General features: G+C 37.9%; 1 protein-coding gene across 1 annotated transcript in view; it reads right to left on the bottom strand.

The window, feature by feature from the left end:
• Positions 1-7,656: 7,656 nt before the first annotated feature.
• Positions 7,657-15,731, bottom strand: part of Adamts19 (ADAM metallopeptidase with thrombospondin type 1 motif 19) — a 201,116-nt gene continuing 193,041 nt past the window's right edge. Inside the window, exons 22-23 of the mRNA XM_052155432.1 lie at positions 12,228-12,405; positions 7,657-8,692 (exon numbers count right to left, since the gene is read on the bottom strand). Coding sequence (XP_052011392.1) covers positions 8,541-8,692; positions 12,228-12,405 — 330 coding nt within the window. The 3' untranslated portion in view covers positions 7,657-8,540. The remainder of the gene's footprint in view (positions 8,693-12,227; positions 12,406-15,731) is intronic.

Raw genomic sequence — 15,731 nt, forward strand, 5'->3', positions numbered from 1 at the left:
ACATGTACTTTATGGGTGGTGGCAGGAGGTCATCCCTAACACACAGCTGGAACCCTTCAGTATTTAGTTTCCTTTGACTCTATCCCTGGCAGTATCAAAGCCTAGGATGTGTGGTGCTCTTAGGCACATTTGGATCCAAATGGTAGTCAGGCTGCTGAGTCGGGGTGATGCTCTGGACTGTAAGTAAACCCATCTGCTGTTAAAACAGCCAAGGTCAGGATGACTTTATGGCCAGCCTGGCCAGCCAACAACTGATAAATTTAATGTAGCCATGATATCTGTGAAAAAACAGTCTTAAACAGTTTACCCTCTCACCTAGAACTATTCAAAGTCATCTGGAGGAAGCAGACCTCTCACTTGGGAGACTTTTGAAGGGTAGATATGTCAAGGGTTTCTAACACACTTCAATTGCCTGTAATCTTACTATTGTTGTAAACCCCTCTGATGTAGCAGGAAGGCTTCTCTTCCAGACACAGTGTTGTCCCATATGGAATGTATCAGGAATAGATTTCAGAAGAGTGCCATATAGCTTACAAGAATCAGGATGTTTTTGAATCAGGCAAGACACAGGAGAGCACTTACCTTCTTTATAGCAAAAATCACGAGGGTATGTGATCAGACAAAAACCTGACCTATTTACGGTCATAAACTCAGTTTAAGAAGTTAACATTTGCCACAGGAATGTTTTGCACATAAAGTTCATCATTATCTTACAATGACTGTTACATCTTTTGGATGCTTCTAACATATTTTCTAGAGAAAGCAAAGGGCACTTAATGATGACAGTTAATAACAAAACAAATCAAGCCATTAATGTTTCAAGAATCAAGTTTATTATGTGCTTATCATGTGCTTGATATATTCTGGTTGCTGCCAAAAAATATCTAATGAACAAGTATTTCTCAGACTGCTTTTCCTAAAGTATCCTTTGGGGGAAAATCCACATCTTCAAGAAGAGCCTAACTTGTCTTTGGCTCTTTGTATTGGCAAGTGGAGACACAGAACTTCCATCCAAATAGATTTGATTAGACCTTTCTCTTAGCCAAAGTATGAGGTAGGTGAAATGAGCATTCAGTTCTCCTCAGGCTTCTTCCAGATTTCTCTGTATTGCCCCATGCATGAAGTTTTTATACTGACTCTCAATTTGCGAATTTAGTCACAGGGTCTTTATTTTCCCCCACATTCCGTCTTTACCCTAAAACCCACCTTTTCTCATTCCTTACTGCTATCCATGAAGCCTCTATTTTGCAAACAGGAAAACAAGCATCCTTTCTACCATCACCATCATCATACCAAACTGACACATCTGCTTGCATCCAAGATTTCTCTTCTCATCCCTATGTCTTGTAGACCTCTTTAACATCCGTGAGTCACATCTGACACAGAACCTTCTAGAAAACCCCATCTCTTTAGTAAATACAAGTTTTCCCCTTTGAAACTTTAGGGTAATTTTTTTTTATAATTTTGTCTGTTTGATGATGTATTTCCAAATTTTATTTTAAAAGTCCCCTCTGGGGGTTAATACTGATCACCAAGTGGACAGTCTTCAGAATCACATGGGAGACACGCCTATGGGGTATTAGCTAGATTCAATTAATAAAGACTGACTCTTTAACTGCAGGTAATGCCAATCCATGAAGAAGAACACTAATTGAGAATCATCCTTCATCTCTCTCTGTCCCTCACTACAGATCCAATGTGATCAGCTGCCTCAAGCTCCTGCCTGCCCTGATATTCTCTGCAAATGTGAACCAAAGTGAATCCTTTCTTCTTTGTCCTTGAGTCTAGTATTTTACTGTAGCAGTGAATCTAGTAATTAATGGAGAATTGGTAGAAAAAGGGAATGTCATTATAAAGATAAACCTGATGTCAGGACTTTGGGATTGGTTTGCAGGGGGTAGATGGAAGGGTTTGGAACGATAGACTTCCCTCTTAGAGGCTGTAAGCGGAACATGTCAGCCATGCTGGTGGGAGCATGGAAGGCACAAATGCTGAGGGAAATGCGCAAAGCAGAGGCCCAGGTCATAAGGGTCCAGAGGGCAATGCAGATTCCAGAAAACACTTGGGAAAGAGGCCCTTCAGGCTATCTCCTGGCAAAGAATCTGACTGCATGCTTCCCTTGTCCTGAGAACTAATCTAAGGCTGAGTTTTCAAAAACAATGGATTAATTTATTTGTTGGACAGAATTTCTTTTTTATTTTTTAAAAAGAATTTATGAGTCCTGTATGGACATCATTTTCCCCATGCCCTCTCCTCCTTCTAATACCTCCAATCTCTCTTAAAGCCAGGCCTCTAATTTTTAATTATTATTATTTTATATACGTACAAATTTTTAAATACAATCTGCTGAGTTCCTTTACTACACACACACACACACACACACACACACACACACACATTTTTTGATAATGGATGAGAGCTACACTTAGCTGTGGGCATAAGAATATGGATTTAGAGCGCAGCTAGAAACAACACTGCTTTAGGAAAGTGGCAGTAGACAGTTCATCGACAGCATGTCATTAGCTATTGGTAGTGGAATACTTGTACACTAGCAGGCATGAAGCCCCTCCTTTGTGGGGCCCTAAGTTCCAATCAGATAGTCTATCGGCTGCTCCATGGGACATGAAAGTCACTTTTGCACCTTTTTGGATATCTCATTCTGGTCATCGTGGTTTGTAAGCATTACAGCTGGGAAGAACTATTGGTTGCTTTTCTTTCTTGGCTGCTTTCCTACCAACTTCCAGTATGATGAAAGCTAGGCCTTAGGGAAGAAGCTACTAAGTCAGATCCAGCTCAGTCCCTCCTAACTTTGTCCTAAGTGCGTAAGTGTGTAGTGTATTTAGCAATAGAGCATCACCTCAGCTTTGTGGGAGACAACCAAGGGCAAAGGAAATAGCCTATATGGTTTGGGTCTCTTGGACTCCCCAAACCAATAACTTAAAAGTGGGTTTCCTAGACCTGGCACTTTTTTTTTGTTTAGAATTGTTTCTTTTTATTGTATGTGTCTAACTGTTTTGTTTTTGTGTGTAAGTGTGCCGTGTAAATGTGTGCAGTGTCTGTGGGGGCACTGAGACAAAGGGGTTAAGGACCATAGTGAGCCATATATGGATGCTGAGAACCAACCTCTCCTTCCTCCTCTCTCTATATTGCCTTCCATTGCCCTCCCCAGTTAATGTCTCCCTCAGAGTTTCCCCTATATAATATTATATATGTTATATCATATCATATAATAATATATATCACCTCTCACATCAATGACATATATGTAACATTATATAAGTATATATTATATGCTATATAACACATATGCAATATTATATAATTTCTTAAATATTATATAATATATTATTAGGCCTCTTTCTAGAGTTCCCCTTCTCTGTGCTTCCTTATTATTTTCCTGGTTTCTGTAGTTACTCTGTGTTACATACTCACATCTAAAGATTCAGATTGGGCTGGAGAGATGGCTCAGCGGTTAAGAACTCTGACTGTTCTTCCAGAGGTCCTGAGTTCAATTCCTAACAACCATCTGTAATGGGATCTGAGGCCTGCAGCTGGGTGTCTGAAGACAGCTACAGTGTTCTTGTATACACAAAATAAATAAATAAATCTTCAAAAAAAATAAAAGATTCAGATCATGGATCAATAAGCAACAGAGAGGATGTATTATTATTCGTTTGGGAATGCGATACCTTGCTCAGTATAATATTTTCTAGTTCCATCTATTTACCTGTAAATTCCATTATCTTTTTTTTTTCTTTATGGCTGAATCATATTGTAACACACACACACACACACACACACACACACCACTGCATTTCTACTACGAATTCATAGTGGAAGTGCATTAGGTTGGTTGTTTCTATTTTCTAGCTAGCAAACAGAGTGGCAAGGAACATGGCTGAACCAGGATCCCTGGACTAGGATGTGGAGTCCTTTGTGTATATGCCGAGGAGCTGCATAGCTGGATAGTATGGGAGGCAAGGAGCTGGATAGCTGGATAGTATGGGAGGCTCCTTTAAGGCTTTGGAGCATTCTTTGCATTGATTTTCAGAGTGGAGGGCGAAGCTGACAATGCCACTCATAATCAATGAGCGCTCCTCTCCCCACATGCCTGTCAGCAGCTACTATCAATTGTTTTCTTGACCTTACCCATTCTTACTGGGGTAAGAACTCTTCAAGTAGTTTTAATTTGCATTTCTCTAATTGCCTAGGTAGCAGAACATTTTTTTTTAAAGCAAAATATTTCTTAGCCATTTATTTTTTTATGTTTGAGAACTCTCTGCTCAGATTCATATCCCATTTTTCATTGGATCATTTGGTTCCGTGAATTTGTTTTGTGAGGTCTTTATATATTTTGAAGTATCAATCTTATGTTAGACATATGGGTGGGAAATATTCCCTCTGTAGCTTCCTTTGCTGTACAGAAGCTTTTGAGTTTTATGAGGTTCCACTTTGTCAATAGTTGGTCTTATTGCTTGGGCAAATGGAGTCCTATTCAGTGACATTTTCCTACACCTCCGTATTGTAGGGGGCTGCCTATAGCCTCATCCAGATTTTGGTGTTTTGGGTTTGGAGGTCTTGGGTCCATTTTTTGTTGATTTTCTGTGTGTGTGTGTGTGTGTGTGTGTGTGTGTGTGTGTTCGGGGTGGGGGGAGATGATAGATAGAGACCTAATTCCAGTCTTCTATATGCTGGCATGCAGGTTTTCAAATACTGTTTGTAGAAGATGTGATTTGCCAGTGTGAATTTTTGGAATTTTTGTCAAATATGAGGTGGATGTAGTAAATTATCTTAGTGTTTGTATCTTCTGTTCCATTGTTCTATGTCTATGTTTGTTTTCAATATTTTAGCTCTACAATAAAGGCTAAAGTCTGGAATGGTGATCCTTCCACCTTGTTCTGTTGGATCATTGTTAGATAGGTATCTGGAGACTTTGTGGTTCCATATTAGCTTTATGATTAATGTAAAGAATGACACGGGGATTTTTTATTGGGCTTTCGATGAGTCTGTAGGGTTTTTTTTTGGGAACACAGTCTTTTTACAATATTAATTCTACCAATCTATGAGGGTAGAAGGTCTTTCTGTCTTCCGTTTTCTTTAATCTCTTCCCTCAGAGATTTAAATTTTCATTGTCAAGAATTTTCAACCTCTTGGTTAGATTTATTTCTAGATTTTTTTTTTTAGGCTGCTGTGAAAGCTAATGTTCCCATGATCTATTTCTCAGCATGGTTGTTGTTGGTATATACAAAGACTAAATGTTTCTATAATTTGATTTGGTAGCCTGCCACTCTGTTGAAATTCTTAACCATGCCTAGAAGTTTTCTGGTGGAATTATGGGGCTTTCTTATCTATAATATTAAATTATCTGCAAATAGGGATGATTTTTCTTCTTTTTCTATTTGTATCCCTTTAATCCCCCTCTTGCCTTGTTATTCTATCTACTGCTTCATGCACTATATTAAAAAAGAGATAGTAGGCAGACCTATCTTCTTCCTGATTTTAGTGAGGTTGCCTCTAGGTTTTGTCTATTTTTGAATGATTTGATCATTTGGTTTGCCAGATGTAGCTTTTATTAGGTTATGGTATGTTTCCTTATTCTTTCTTTCCTACTCTAGAGGACTTTTTTCACAAATGGTTGCTGGATTTTGTTCAAGGCCTTTTCTTGCTTGTATTGCTTATGTGATTTTGTAATTCTCTCTCTCTCTCTCTCTCTCTCTCTCTTTCTCTCTCTTTCTCTCTCTCTCCTTCTCTCCCTCCCTCTCTCATTCCCCTCCCCAGTATGTGTGTGTGTGTGTGTGTGCGTGTGCGTGTGCGTGCATATCTACTTATGGTATTAGTGTAATACTGGCTTACTAGAAAGAGTTTAGAAGTACCATTTGTTTTGCTCTTTTTTAGTGATCTAAGAAGTATAGGTTGTTGACTCTCCATTAAAGACTGGTAGAATCTGCTGTGCATCCAATTGGGCCTGGAGTTTTCTATGTTAGAAGGCTTTTTATTATTGTTTAGATCTCCTTATGCATTGTGGGTAAGTTTTAATTGTTGCTCTCTTCTTTGTTTAGTGTTGTATGTGAATCTAGAAACTTGTAACTTTTCTCTTTATTTTCTAACTTAGTGGTATATTATATATTATACAGGCTTTAGTGCATTCCTGTATAATATTCTGGACTTCTTCATTGTCTGTTGTTATGTTCTCTGTTCATCTCAATTCCATTATTAAGGATTATCTCATTCCTTCTTTGACTAATTAGGTCAAGGGTCTATAGATCTTGTTTTATATTTTCAAGGAACCAGAACTTAGATTTGTAAATTCATTGTATGGTATGCTTTGTCTGATTCACTAAGCCTGTGGGCAGATTACCTGATCAGAGCATGACTCCCATCACAGTTGTACAAGATTAATCTTGGTAACATTTTGGAAGTACAATCAGTTCCATGAGCAACTAGCTCTCCCTGCTGAGAGTCTCTCTGTTACTTCACTGTTCCCTCCCTGTAAACTCAGACCTAAGATCTCTTAGGGCATCATCCTTTTGTTTAATTTATTTTTATTAGTTTCAAAAATTAACATACAAAGTAAAGAGTTTAATTATAAAAGTATGCAAAAGAACAAATTTCGAAGATGGAGAAAAAGATTTGAGGGGAAATTCCCACAAATGACCATAAAATGTCACTATGGTGTGATGTGGAATCTCTCTGCCCCATGGAGCCCTACAAAAGATGCACCCAACAAAAGTCCTTTAAAACAGTTTCAGTTGTTGCACTGGGTGAAAGAAAACACCTTGAAGGCCCAAGGCACTGATAGAGTATGTTCATACTCTAAACTACTTCAACATGTGGGGCTATGCTATTTTGACTTGTGATGCATGGGCTCCGAAATCCAGAGAAAGAATTCGGAATCTATTAACTTAGCTGACAGTGTACGTCCGCCAACCCCAGAGCTAAGAATGTCATCGGATAATACCTGAGGTGCATGGAAAAGTTTCTCTGTCTTGTTGTAACTACCTTTCTGATGTAGCCACCCATGTATGTTAAACTTGATTTCAGACTTCTTTTGTAAAACTATAAAACTTCATGAAACTGCTTCTGTGTTGGGTGATGGAATTTTGGCCTAAATCCATATTCATAGGCGTTGACCACTCAAAGGTGACCACAATAAACTGTCTTTTATTTGCTTTAAGATGAGGGCTGTGGTTTTTGCATCAGCAGTAATATAAAGAAGGACAGCTGATACCTGCACGTGAAGTGGGTTGCACTGTATGAAAGGAACCTCAATTTTAGGGAACCTGGACGTTTTAGGACTTGAAGTAAGCACACATCCCCCCTGCTCTCCAAAGAGATCTTCTTCTCTGAGGCTCACTCTGCCTGCTTCCGGCAGTGAATGCTTCAGAACAAAGGCAGACAGTGTCTCTTTTTGCCAACTGTGGAAATGTGGACAGCCCTGTGAAGAACTGTCTTCCCAAAAGAAGTCTCACATATTTTATTGAGGAAAAAAAAATCTAAGAAACCATGTGAACCATGTACAATATTTTCTTATAAGAAAAAAAATGAAGATGTCTTTTGAATGTTTCAGAGAATTATAATTTTATTTTTTTTAAAAAAGGAAAAACACAATGAAATTATCAAAATAGTATCTGAATCTCATTTTTCTTATTTCCTAGTTAAAAGAAGAAAAAATTATTTACTACCATTACTCATAAGATTTGTGAGTCAAAGTCTGGTCCTCTTTCATTAAGTCTGCTAGGGGATGGAAAGATGTGGGTGGATCCATGTGTTCTCTGCTTGAAATACCTTTTAAAAGCCAGTTTAATGGTATGATACAATAATGTGGGTTTTATAGGGAGCTGCCACTGCTGTCACAGCTTCTCTACACCTACACCAACAGTGCGACGGTGATTCAGTGTACATCAATACAGTGCTTCAGGCTCACAGTACTTGTGCTCAAGTGCATGTTCACCAACATGATCAGTCTCTGTCTTGACTTTTCCATTATTAATATAAAGGTATCGTTACAGTAGAATGTCTCCTATGCCTCTTCTCTAAATCTGAGTCAAATTCATAATACATTCTCTCAAACTTTTCAAGACTGTGAGGTTTGTTTTGTTTACACATCTCCTGCCATGAACAGAAAATGGGCAGTTTCTGCAGCAGGACACAAGAAAATACATCATTTTCTGCATATATAGCTAAGCTATCATGCTAAGGTAGTGTGCACACTGTATAACTTAATGGTTTTGGTGGAGAGAAAATAGCACCTTAGAGACAGCCCTAAATGAAAAGAAAATCATCTCTTTTCTCTTATTAGTTTGATAGACCCAACTTACTCATTCATATAAAATTATTTATGAAGCCTCGTAGTATAAAATCAAAATGTTTGTATGTCCAAAACAAACACCACATTAGATGCCTGGCAGGCAAATAAATTAATTTGATTAAATTATATGTAATCTGATAATATTTGGTCTGAGAAACATGCTAGTGTGTGTGTGTTTATAAATAATGCAATAGCAAAACAGCTATGAGCCAGTCAGCCGGCCTGCCAGAGGTCAACTCTTCTGCTGTAGCTTTTGGGCATAGAAGTCCCTGCATGTCTCACAGCACCGCTGGTACCATCGCATGTCCTGGCAAAGATTCTTCTCCCGTATCACTCTGCAGTACACTGGCCACTGGTCTCCCAGGCACTTGAAGGTCAGGGCAGCTGGAAAACGGAATATTGTGAATTCTGAGAATTCCTTCGGTGAAGGTACATAGGTATCATCAGTAGGAACAACTTTCATTCTTTTTTTTTTTTTGGTGTAGAATTAATTTGCCTCATTTTAACTTGTTTATTTTACTTGACCGAACAGAAAAAACAAAGAACCGCACACCCTGCTGCAATAGAGCAGCAGAGTGAATGCATAACACTCTTACTTGGGGACATTTGAAGTTTACTAAAAACTGGATTGCTCAGCAATATGTAGTAGAGATTCTACATTTCAGTTGCATTTATTAATCATCCCTATGACAGGACTTTCCCTGTCCAATTACATTAAAATATTAGTGCAGCAGGAGGCCTGTGATTGGACATGGTAAAGCGAGCTGGAACTAGAGTTGCAGAGACAGAGAGCATCTCAGGAGAGAAGAAAAAAAGAAAAAAGCAAGATAGAGGATGGATAGGAAGAAGATCCTGAACCAGCGTGGCTTCAAATAGCCACAGGTAGATATGATATCATAAAGGATAGAATAATTGGGATAACTTGCCTAATCTAGGTGGACTACTTGTCCTGAAATTATTGTGTGTCCTTGGCCCTGAAATTATTGTGTGGGCATCTTGTGAATTGAGAATTTATTGATACATAATTCTGACTTGTTAATTGTGAGTGTCTAGAGTTTTGTTTCTACCAGGTTGCTGGGTGTTGTGGCGGCTGACTGCAGGATGGACAGACAGTCTTTGCATGGGGCTGGCGTGGCAGGTGAAGGGAATGCAGGAGCTCCAGCCCTGCCGGAGAGCTGGTGGGCAGAGAGCAGCTGGATGGAGTATGGGAACTTGGCGGTTCTTTTTAAATATTTCCCCGCATCAATGCCCCAACATAACCAATGTGGGCCCAAGGCTAAAAGGCAGAAATGGATAGAGTCTTGTGCTCAGCTCACTGCTTTTCATACCATCTAAGGTACCATTCTAGGGAATGGTGCTGCCCAAGGTGAGTGAGTCTTCCCACTTCAATTAACTTAGTCAAAATCATTCCAAGAAGTTTGTTTCCCATATGATTCTAGATTTCAACAAGTTGACAGTTGAGATTAGCCATCATATTGCTTATAGATACGTATATTGTTTAAATACATTTATTTTATATTGTATGTATGGTTTGGTTGTTTTGTCTACAGATATGTATGAGTACCATGTGTACACCTGGTACCTGAGGAGGTCAGAAGAGGGTATCAGCTCTGCTGGAGCTAGAGTTACAGATGATTGTGAGCCACCCTGTGGGTGCTGGGAACCAAAACTCTAAGTACTTGTTACTATCGATTCACCTTTCCAGGCCTCTGAATGTACTATTAAAATAGGATCTTGGCATGTAAATTCTGAGGCTTCAGTCTAGTGTTGAGACTAGTGTCTGCAGCCATGTGTAGTTCAATACTACAATTTTGTCTATTTCATTTAAGTTTTATTCATGTATTTTTGTAGATAGGATTAAAAGGGGGGAGTGTGGTCTCTTCTCCTCTCTGTATGTATATGTACATAAGTGATTGTTTCTTTGAAGCATTAGTGCTCTGTAGCTCATATTGGTCTGGAATTCACTATAATTTAAGATGGCCTTGAACTCATGAGCATTGCTTCCTGATCCCTGGAGGATCTGGGAGGAGATGTGTGTACCACTCCACCGGACTTACTATATCTGCATAATAATAACTATGTCTATGAATGAAATTACAAATAAACAGTGCAAAATGAAGATGTGCCCATGTTTACCCTGCAGTATACTTTTTCATACAAGTCGGGAAGCAGATAATATGGAGAATGAATCTTGGCTTTTAAAGCATCAAGTTGGCTTTTAGAAGTGAATGAAATTTGCAATGTTGTATCAGCAGTGTCTGATCTAGACTTTTCTGTACTGAAGGTCTGGCTTCAGGGTGTCAGAGTAAAGTGTGTTCCAGCATCTGGTGTGAAATTCAGTTTGCAGTATGTTTTTCCCTCTTTTCTGGCTGTTCAAATTCATGCTCTTCCCTAACTTGCCTTTCATTGGAATAATTTATTTCAGCATCAGAAGGGCAACCAATACACCTTTCAATGACTCAGAAGCAGAAGAATACAATTTTAAAATAGCTCTTCCTTCATTCCAAGATTTTTCCTGAAATGATTCTTCTTAGACTCTGTATGATTGATACACAGGGGGTTGTGTTTTATTGGAAGCATTTGAGCCATCAGCTTAAAAACTGTTTATCTTTCATTTCGAATAGTGTTATTCTATTTTAACAAATTACTATAAAGAATAATTAATTATTTATTTCAAAAGAAATTGTTGCATTTCCAGGAAGATTCAAACTTCTCAAACTCATTGAATCTTTTGCTGACAATATAAAAGAACATATGATAAGTTGGATTCCTTTATTTTCACTATTATTCACATATTCATATATTCAAATAGTTCTCCTGGAAGTTATATGCACAGGTGAAAAGTTTAATCCATTGTTTGCCACACTGAAATGTTATTAAAGTACTAATTGCCACACAGGTAAAGCATAATTTAGGCATTAAGATTTGTTATGCAAATATAAGATACCTGCATTTAAAAGCATGCTTTACTTCTTTATGATAAATTAGATTATATAGTAAGAATTGGTAATACTTGACAAAAGAACTTTATAATACTTAAAAAAAAAACAAAACAAAATATGGCCAGTAATCACTACTGCATGTCTCTCATATGTATTCTTAGTTTTTAATTAGAAATATGTGTGTATGTGTGTGTGTATATTTGTGTGTGTGTGTTTGTGTGTGTGTGTGTGTATTTTGTGGAAGTTAAGTGTTGGGATAGAGGCCAGAAAAGTGGCTCATGATCTGGGAACAAGACACCCCTTAAGGTTTGGTAATAGAGCACACAGAACATGGAAGTGGGCAGGTGAATACTGGGGATGGAAGAGTAGAGTGGGTACCAGTGGCCTGGAGATGGGGCAGGAGTGAATACATACGTGTCCCTTTGTATGCCAATTAAGCAATGAAAAAATACAAAAACAAATGAATATTGCCAGGGTTTATATATATACATATGTATATGTATATATATAAAGTACCTCATGTTTTGGTGTGTCCTTTAACATGCTCATTTTTTAGGGGAAACCATTTTTATACACTATCCCGAAAGAAAATTTACATCCAGGATCAAAAGGAGGGCATTAGCTATGGAGGAATCTAAGGTTTATTCACAACTTCCCCTTTCCACAGAAATCAACATATTCCCACTGTGGAGCTAGACTGAAGTTTAAGCTCTGTGGCAAGATTAACAAGGTGACTTCAGGTGGTTGACATCAGTATTTCCTAGACTTACCTTTGAGTAGATCCATCAAGGAGGGAAAGGATTCTTTATGAAACTTTGAAACTCATTTCTGACCTTTTGGACTAAAGTATATCTAATTAGACCCAACTTAGAGACAAGCAAACTGGCCCAGTTTAATAATTTCCAAGGTTTAAGGCAATATATGACCTAACGGCATCTCTCTGTGCCATAAAACCATCCTCTCTGTGATCTGCTTACCCAGTCTAGGTGATGTTATTGTATTTACATTAATCTTCTCATTACAGGGCTGAAGGTGACATGGCCTGTATGCTGCAGGTTTCTCTGAAGAAAAGCATTCATTTCCATGTCTTCCTGTGATCTTATGCATGCACTGGATAACACGAGACTGCATGCCTTTGCCACAGGTAATGGAGCACTAGGGGAGAAAATGGGTATGAGTTATTTTGCAGTTTTCCCTGTCTGAATTTCAAGCCATCATATATATATATATACACATACATACATACAATGCATATATGTATATATATACACACACACACACACATATATATGTATATATGTATATAAATGTTTGTGTATATGGGTATATATATGTATATGGGTGTGTGTTTGTGCCCATGTGGATATATATGTATATATAGAGTGTATGTATGTATAGTATAAATGTACATACATATATACATACAAAAACATTATGTATAAGAGGAATATAACTGTGCTTATCCAAGGAGTATTTCTCTCCCATATCACTGATATAATAGCTATTTATGACCCATGTATTATAGATACCATATATACAGGTATACATGCTAGCAATAAGTGGACTTACTAGGTTTACAGCAAAACAACACACAAAATTAGGAGAGAATAGTAGGGGGGAGGATATGTGAAGAACTGAAAGGTAGGGAATGGGGATGTGCTTAAAATAAGTTAAAGAAGTTATGGAAGTCATAAATAAATTAAATAAATAAATAAGCAAGTACACACATTATTCATTATTTATTATTTGTTTTCTTGTGTGCATGGGTGTGTAGGCCAAAGGGTCTCAGCTGTCATCCTGAGAAATATCAGCCATCTCCTGTGAGAGAAGGCCTCTCATTGGCTGGAGTTTGCTGATTAGGCTAAATCACCTGGCTGGGGTAGCCGCAGTGAGCCTTCTGTCTGTACTACCCAGTGCTGGGATCACTATGGGTGGTGGGCACTGGAGATCAAACCAAGTCCTCTGCTTTCTTCTCATCCCTCAGGACATACATTTTGTTGAAGAGCAAATAAATAACCAAACAATCTGTAGGGTAAGAATACACGAAAAGGTGTTCCGATCTATGTTCCTAATATTCGTGGAGCATTTCAAGACAATCAGGGTGTCTGAGAAAGCAAAGAGGTGAGAACAACTGCACAGTGCAAAGGTTCAGCCTGCTGATCCCCAAGAGGCTCTCCCCAGTCCTGTCATCTCCCAAGGAATCCAGAACATCTGTCACTGACCATGCCTAAGTATCACCCCTCATCCCTTAAGATGCCAAAAGGTAAAAGCAAGCAGAAGCAACACATCTGTTTTTTTTTTTTTTAAAAATTATTAACAAAACCAAAGTAACTACAGATACATGATAACACAGAATTAGCTGAGAAATGGTTAAATGGTAGTTTTGTGGATACTGGGCAATAAAGCACTTTAGTTTTACGTCTTATGAAAATCAATTTTGTAATAATTTGAGCATAACTTGAAAATCAATATTCCACTCAGGGAATAATAAAAATTTTGTGATTTGTTTAAGTAAGCGGTATTATGTCTGCTATTGAAACTAATAAAATAAACATTATTAAATTAAGTATTTAATGCTTCTAGAATTTAATTTCCATTAGAAAACTTCAATAATAGGACAAAAGCCTAGCAGTAATTACTTTCTTCATAAAATAAAATTTGATAAAAATTTTATTACTCATATATGAAAAAAAGTAAGTATTTATAGAGAGACAGTTGGGATCCCAGGAAGTCTTCTAAACTTTTTTACTTCTTACAGAAGACAAAACTAAGTAATTGGTATTTTCTCAAATGACATCATTGTGATTAAAAACAGACAGGCATTAAAAGAGAAAGCCAAAATAATTTTGGCATAGGAATTAAAAGACCTTGATTTTAATATTGCCCCTAGCAACTAATGTATCTGCAATTTATTTCCCCTTTGTGTTAAGCAAAGGATTGCAGTTGATCCCGACAATAGTTTAAGTTCTAACCCATGATGGAAGTAAAACTTCCACACAGTTTATTATTAATGTTACTGCTGTGGGACAGCTTTTTAAGTGCCTAAGCTGTATATAGTGAAAGAGTCATTTCATTAATTAATGATTCTCTGTGAAAACTGAAACATGACAAAAGTTGTGCTAAACAGTCTTAAAACTGATACTTTGTTTGGGTGTTTCTGAATGTCCCATCAATTATTGGGGGGTTTTAAAAATATTTATTGATTACTTTTTATGTTCTGGATCCTGCACTGAAAATGGAATGGTCTATTTATTCTGAAGATCTGGTGTTGTACTTACATCCCCTTATTACCCAAACACAGTGACTAATGCATGGGATTAAAAACAGATTACTAAATGCAGTGGAAGCCAGGCAGTTTCATCCACTTTAAGCCAGTTGTTTAATATTTAAATAATAAGCTGTATTACAAAATCTCGGTTGCTTTGGGACTAAAGAGACTGGCACTACTCTTTCTGAAAGGCTTTGTACTGAGCGGCCCCAACACTAGCTAATATGGCTCCAACATGTCTTGTATGTCAAGGTAGTAGTGTTTAGAGATTGTGTGTGATGTTTCCCATGACACCCATGAGCACTGTTTCATCATTCTCGGAGAAAAAACCAGAGGTTAAGTAAGTTAAGTAAGTTTCGTAGCTCAGAAGCACTAGAAATGGAGCAAGAACTTAAGCGTATGAATTGAGACACTGGAGAGCTAAGCATCACTGGATACTAGGTGTTAGCTACTGCTCTTCCTAGGCAAAGACAGTCAGAAACCTTCCCCATTCCCCACATTGCTGAATCATTTTTGCCTTTTATAGCGGCTGGGTTCTGAAAACCAGAAAAACCAGAAAGAGGGAACCTCAACTGAGGAGTTGCCTCCAACAGGAAGGCCTGTAGGTGTGTCTGTGGGGGCATTTTCTTGATTGGTTAATGTGGGATGGTCCAGTCCATTGTGGGTAGTGTCACCCTGGGCTGGTGGTCCTGGGCTGTATAAGAAAGTCGGCAGAGTCAGCCATAGAGAGCAAGCCAGCAAGCAATGTTTCCCTGTGGTCTCTGCTTCAGTTCCTGCCTCCAGGTTTGCCTTTAGCTCTTGTCAAGGCTTCGTCACAACAATGGACCATGATCAGGACTTATAAAACTTTGCTTACCAAGGTGCTTTTGCATCAAGTGTTTTTATCACAGCAAAAGGAAGAAAACTAGGACATCTGACTTCTTTACTATTAAATGCAGAAATGGTTTTTTTTGTTTGTTTTTTTTTGGGTTAAGAGTCACATTAGTATGATGTGGGAAACACCTTAGTCTTAATGACAATTCATTAGCACAACTGGTCTTTAGATTCAGTGACTATATATGATTTGTTCCCCAATCAGAACACTGTGAAAGAAGATGTTGTTTATAATTATTTTAAGAGCGTGGGAATGCAGTGGGGCAAACTTGAGGACATACAGTTACTCTATCTATGGACAAGTTATGTTTCAAATTATGATTAGATGGTAAATACAGAA

This window comes from Apodemus sylvaticus, chromosome 13 (assembly GCF_947179515.1).
Source record: "Apodemus sylvaticus chromosome 13, mApoSyl1.1, whole genome shotgun sequence".
NCBI lineage: Eukaryota > Metazoa > Chordata > Mammalia > Rodentia > Muridae > Apodemus > Apodemus sylvaticus.